Consider the following 6,795-nt stretch of genomic DNA (forward strand, 5'->3'; position numbering starts at 1 on the left):
ATTTGATTGTGTTTATCTGCAGTTAGTTACACGAATTCAGTTATGGGATGAAATCGGATAGGGATGAACGGGTTTAAGAGTTTTAAGAGTTTTTAAGAGTTTTAGCCAAATGCATTATAATATAGTATAGATATAGATTATTTTTTTTAATTTAATTTAAGTTTAATAATGAAATAATTTATTTTTTGGTTTAATAATATAACATTTTATAAAGATAGTAATTAAGTATTTTGTTAAAACTCAATAATTATCCTAATTATATTTAAAAAAAATTATATTTAAAATAAGATGTTTATCCTGTATTTGATTGTGTTTATCTGCAGTTAGTTACACAAATTCAGTTATGGGATGAAATCGGATAGGGATGAACGGGTTTAAGAGTTTTAAGAGTTTAAGAGTTTTAGCCAAATGCATTATAATATAGTATAGATATATATATTTTTAATACATTACAAAATTTGAAATTAGGTCACTCAAATACACTTTAAAAATGTATTTTATTATAATTAAAATTACATTTGTTTTACAAAATATAGCGAGAAACTGATAATTGTGAACGTTTTTTTTCGTGTTTTGCGAATCGAGAACTTGGTATGTAAATCCCTCAACCAAGACACTTATATATAGTGTTTAGAAAGCAAAAAATACAAAAAAGGGGCCAAAAAACGGCTACATTAAAAAAATTAGTTACATTTTTTAAAATCGGGCCGGGCTGCGCCATAACCGGTCCCGGTCCCGCGAAACACCCCAAATCCATAACCGATCCTAGATTTCGGTCCTATAACCGGTCCTTACCGGTCTCGGGCTGGTCCCACTCCCGATTCTCTGACGGTCCCAGGCCGGTTTGGCCATCACTAATTGTAATTGTCGTAATGGGCCTATATCACTTGACAACAGTTGTTCATCATCAAACAAAGGTTGAATTTGGCATATAGTTATCTTCTTTGCCGTTTTTATTATATACGATGATCAATCGTACGGATTTGTTCACCATCAAGGCATCAATAACATATTTTTATCCATCACTGACGGAAAGACAAGGGGGACCATGTGATTTATTTTAAGGTTTTGATTTGATTTAGGAACAAAGCTCACCCATTTTTTGCGACGGTGATTTGGTATTTTTGTTTTAGCAGTTCAAATATGATTTGATAAACACTTATCTGAATAAACATTTGGTAAACGACATCTAAGTCTGATTAAAAATGTGACAAATTATCTATACTATCTTATTAAGCAAATTTAACAAAAGTCTTAAAGTCTTAAAATATTAAATGACCAAGATAACCTTTACACTTTTTCACTTTTTCACCCCTCCTCTCCTCACATACATTCACCCTCTCACAACCGATTTTTTTAAAATTATAATTTTAAATTTACATTTTATACCCCCATAATTAGTTAATTAATTTACTTTGCGTCATTTACTTTTAAATGTTTTATTTTAAACATTTATCAAATTAACATACATAATCGTATATCAATTAAAACATGTTTAAAAAATACGTTTTTATTTTAATAAGTTATACAATTATAATCCTCTCATTAATACCTTCAAAACGAGTCCAATATTGAATAGTTTTTTACTTAATTATATATATACTGTGAAATAATATCTTTAATATTTACGATTTATACTTTTATAGTTATTTATTTATATATATACTATATATTTTGGGGTTAGACTGTCCAAATTGCACTGTATAATATGTTATGAATTAATATGTTCTTGAGTTTTTTTGAAATATATATATACATGTATTAATTCAACCTTAATCTGAGTTTCTGGACAAGAAAGAAGGTAAGTAGTTGAAATTTCATTTTAAAACCCATCTTTTTTTGTCTTTTCATGGCTTATGATCTGTCAAATTTGTAGTTTTCTTTATTGGGTTTGAATGTTTATCTTAAAACTCATGTTTATTGGTTTTTTGCTCTTGGTGTAAATCGAACACATTTGTAGAGTCATTTAAATATGTTGGATTTTAAACCGTCATACAATTTTTTTCATCGATAGTCTGTGATTGGAACCATAACTCTTATTTATTCAAATTGTATTAATATGTAAAGACCAAGTGTAACCTATATCATCGTTAAATCTTATTTTATAAAACTAATAAAACTTCAAAATCGTTAAAATTCATGGCTCCTACCGTGTTGTACGGATGCACAATTAATACTTTAGAAAAAATATTGATTGAATGAATATAAATAATACATTTTTATCAAAATATACGTAATTATTTATTTATTTTAAGAAAGGATGAGACTTTTGGTTTCCTTAATGTAGTAGCTTTCCAAGATTTCTTTGGAAGAAAGACACTACTTCTCTACACATACGTCATCAGTAGTACCCAACCCAACACCGCTTCTTTATATACTCGCTCACAACTCACGCCTTTCCCATAATCTCATAGCGATCCATATCGCTTCGCGGCTCACGGCTACGCGAAACCTATTCTCGAATCTAACTATTGGGTTTTCTTTCTTCTGTTTCATAAATCAATCGCCCCGATTTTCATTTTCTGTTTCTTTCGAGGGTTTTTGTCGCTTTAGTTTCTCGACATGGCTTCCTCATCAATTGTGATCAAGGTTTGTGTTTCACGCTTTTTTTATTGTTTCAGTTATGCAATTGCGTGGATTATGAGTCCTATCATCTTTTAATATGTGCCGGTTTAGTGCTGTGGTGTATTTTGTTCCATTTTCTGGGCGTAATTGGTTTTTATCTTTTTGAGTTTTGGATGGTTATGGAGAATAGTCATGTGAGTAGAAGGCTCAGAGTGTTGTTTTGAAGCTAGGGTTAGGGTTTTTGTTGAACCACTCATGACGAAGATCAGTATCTGTCACTATTTGAAGTATTTTTTGGGTTGGAACCTGATGTCGCTCTTTTGATATGTAGGTTTGGGTTTGAATTTTTTATTGGTTTTCATTATACAACCAGTTAAATTGCATTTTTATGTGAATCGAAGCTTTTTAGGTGTATTGTAGGTTAAAATTAACGAACTTTTGGATTGAAACCCTAAGTATGATCATGTTAAGTGGCTATATGTTGCTGTAAATAAAAAAGACCACATTTTAACATGTAATTTGTTTATTTGTATTTTATTTATTTTGAATTTTATTTTTGGGCATGGAGCTGAAACTTGCAATTTGTCAAGTATTATCTTGTGATGGTGGCTTGTGTACCAGATTAAATTTACACAATTTTACTTCAAAATTTTGGATCTTAGATGCATATTTTGTGCTGTTTGGTTAAATTAAGCTAAAATCTTGATAAATTTGTGCTGTTTTTTTGCAGGTTAAGTTTGGGGAAACACTTCGACGCTTTAGTGCACTTGTTCATGACAAGGAACTTGCTCTTGATGTTGTCATGTTGAGGGCGAAGATCCGCAGTCTATTTGGCTTTGATTCTGATGTTGATTTCACTCTCACTTATGTTGATGAAGATGGCGACGAGGTTACTCTTGCTGATGATGATGATATCCATGATGTTGTGCGCCAGTCTCTGAATCCGTTGAGGATAACTGTGAAGTTAAACAATGGCAAGTCTGATGAACCAAGTGGGACTTCTACTCCCCTGAGATCCTTGAATTCTGGTGTCTCTGAAATTCTGAAATCTGTRCCTGAGCCCTTTCGCKATGTGCTTGCTAAACTKCCCCTAGATTTGGCATCTAAAGCATCATCTTCTGCTCCCGGGATTGCTGAGCTTGTGGAAAAGCTCACAAAAACATACTTGAATCAGCTTTCTGACCCTATTGCTAGCCCAAAGGCMCCCACCCCTGGCGAWGGTTCAGCAACCGTTAATGGCSAAAAGGRTAAGAATTCTGAATCATCGAACGTTAATGGTCGAAAGGGTAAGACTTCTGGACCATCAGTTGTGAAGGACAGTAAGGTTCCAGTGGACCCTGAACTTATAAAATCCAAATCGAAGAAGAAAGAAGAGCAGGTTCAAAAGGTGAATGAAGGTGTGAAGTTCAAAGATGTTCAGCCCCCAAGAGCGGTTGATCTTAATGTTCCTTACTTTGATTATGAAGCTTTTCAGACYCCATTTAWTACCAACAAGGGTGTGGAAGGGTCTAATGGCCGAACTTATTCCCAAGTTGTATCTGATCTTCCTTCCATGAAAAACAAAGACACCACTGATGGTAGCTCTGAAAAGAAGAATGCTGGTTTTGCTGCACCCTGTCTTGATTATCTGAAGCAATATATTCAGGATCATAACGTGACTGAGATGGGTGGTCTGTCATCAGCTGACATCCCAAAAGCTACTGATGATTATTCTGGCAGTTCGTCGGGCTGGGCTCAGGGCATGTTGAATGCAACTAATCAATGCCCATTTTCAGGAATGCCATTACCAAACGACCTTAGTTTGCATGCTTATCAACCTTCTCGTGGTCCTTGGAGGAGAAGCTATAACCATGGTAATGGCATAGGCAATATATTTCACAGGGGGGTTCGTTGCGATGGTTGTGGTGTTCATCCGATAACTGGGCCTCGGTTCAAGTCCAAAGTGTATGTAATCATTATTATTGCTAATTAGTCTATCCGTAAACCAGCTTTAGTAACTTGTGCCTTTTGCAGGAAAGAAGATTATGATCTGTGCAGCGTTTGCTTTGCTGGAATGGGTAATGTTGCTGACTACATCAGACTGGATCGCCCTGCAAATCTTGTAAGGCATCATATGCCTTTCAAGGGGTTTCATGATCCGGTATGTAGTTTTTAAATATATAGCGCTTCAATGTGTATTCGGTGTTTACTTGGTGCTGACTGATAATAAATGTGGTATATTTTTGTTTTGCTGATAGTCTCTTCGGATTCCACCTCCAACTCTGCCTCATGCTTTGAGAGCTCCTGGGACAAAGCTTCCTCGGTCTAAGCTTGATAGCCGCTTCATTCTTGATGTTAATGTTCTTGATGGTACCCTCATGGCTCCATTCACTGCATTCACCAAGATTTGGAGGATGAGGAATAATGGTACCGTCATCTGGCCCCGTGGCTCGCAGCTTCAATGGATTGGTGGAGATAGGTTGAGCAATTCACGCTCTGTTGAGATTGAGGTTTGCATCTGTACCTTATTGTTCTAGTTTCAACTCTTCATATATAGTTTTTATGCTGAAACAGTGGTTTCATCTTGTCAGATTCCAGCAGATGGTCTGCCTGTGGACAAGGAACTTGATGTTGCAGTTGATTTTATGGCTCCAGAACTTCCTGGCCGATACATTTCTTATTGGAGGATGGCATCTCCATCTGGGCAGAAGTTTGGCCAGCGAGTTTGGGTCTTGATTCAGGTAGTTTGTGATGGTGGGCATCATTTTTTTGGGGTAAAGATGATGGTGGGAATCATTATGTTAATGAATTCATGTGTCATCCATGTAGGTTGATACTTCCATGAAAGATTTGGGTGAAACATCGATCAATCTGAATCTGCCTCCTGTTATGAGGAACGCTGAAGTGGTTGATCAGAATCAGGTGATGGATAGCAATGGTGTTCTTCCTGAGAACAATTTCATTAGGGTGACGGATTCTGAAGATTGGCAACCTAAGGATCAGGAGATGAATTTTCCCATCAATGACACCTTGATTATAGATAATAATAATAACAAGAAGGATGGAGAGTCGAGCACTGGTGCTGATTCTCCTCCTCCACTGGGACCTCTTGTCTCTTCGCTTCTTTACCCAGACATTGCTTCTGCTACTAGTTCTCCTCCAGTTGGACCAGCTGTTTCTTCGGCTTTATATCCTACAGTAGGAGGAGCTGATACCGGTTCATCTCCGGACCAGATTATTTATCCTGGCATAGAGTATTCTGAAGCGGGTCCTAGTGCACCATCCCCGACAGCGGCAGTGGTGGTGCAGCCATCTGGTTCTGCAAGTGCAGAGGTGGCTGATGATCGGGAGTCGGCTCTTCTGATGGAGCTGGAAGAAATGGGATTCAGACAGGCGGATCTGAACAAAGAAATCTTGAGGACCAACAATTATAATCTGGAGAAATCAGTGGATGAGCTTTGTGGTGTTTCGGAGTGGGATCCAATGCTCGAGGAGTTGCAGGAAATGGTGAGTAACATTCATTATGAATAAATGATTTTATAACATGTTTATGAAGATGGAAATGTTTATTGATGGCAATGGCAATGGGATGTAGGGTTTTGCAGATAATGAAGCAAACAGGAGGCTGTTGAAGAAGAACAATGGAAGCATCAAGGGTGTGGTGATGGATCTCATCAATGGAGAAAGGGCTTAAATTAATTATCAAGTAATGAAGATATATGAATAAGGTGTTGCCAAGACTTGGTACATGCCATCTGTGGTCACTTGTTTCGAACTTGGTTTAGCGTGGGTGTCTGTTTGGGGTGTGTGTGTGTGTCTGTTTAAGCTTTGTTTAAGTGGGTCTGGTTGTTGGTTTATGGAACTTGGATGCTATTATGTATATAAGATGGCTTTATAATTGTGCTGTTGGCCATTGCTTTTCTGTTTTCACATATATCTTCAAATGCAACACATCGTTACATCTCAAACTGATGGAAGCTTCGATTCAAACGACTGGCATCTGTTTACACTTGCCTATTTTCTGAAAAACAATTAGAGGGAAAACTAACATGAAAACAATATCAAAATCCCATCTCAGATATAAATCGGTGTGCATAACTCTGTTTGGAAATAACGGGAAAATTGTATGAAAATGGAACCAATTTTCATCTAATTCTTATTGTGGGAACCAACTTTCAAAATCGTCATTTTAGGGAACTAATTTTTAAAATCGTCATTTTGGGGAACCAACTTACATCTGATTCCTATTTT

General features: G+C 36.3%; 1 protein-coding gene across 1 annotated transcript; it reads left to right on the forward strand.

The window, feature by feature from the left end:
- The first annotated feature begins 2,351 nt into the window (after nt 1-2,351).
- Nucleotides 2,352-6,461, forward strand: LOC112509356 (protein NBR1 homolog). The gene is made up of 7 exons (XM_025114284.1): nt 2,352-2,589; nt 3,296-4,509; nt 4,579-4,705; nt 4,803-5,054; nt 5,136-5,285; nt 5,374-6,051; nt 6,140-6,461. Exons 1-7 carry the CDS (start codon nt 2,563-2,565, stop codon nt 6,236-6,238), a joined length of 2,547 nt encoding a protein of 848 aa, XP_024970052.1. The 5' UTR covers nt 2,352-2,562; the 3' UTR covers nt 6,239-6,461.
- Nucleotides 6,462-6,795: the final 334 nt, after the last annotated feature.

The sequence above is a fragment of the Cynara cardunculus genome, assembly GCF_001531365.2.
Source record: "Cynara cardunculus var. scolymus isolate 2C chromosome LG 3, CcrdV1, whole genome shotgun sequence".
Taxonomy (NCBI): Eukaryota; Viridiplantae; Streptophyta; class Magnoliopsida; order Asterales; family Asteraceae; genus Cynara; species Cynara cardunculus.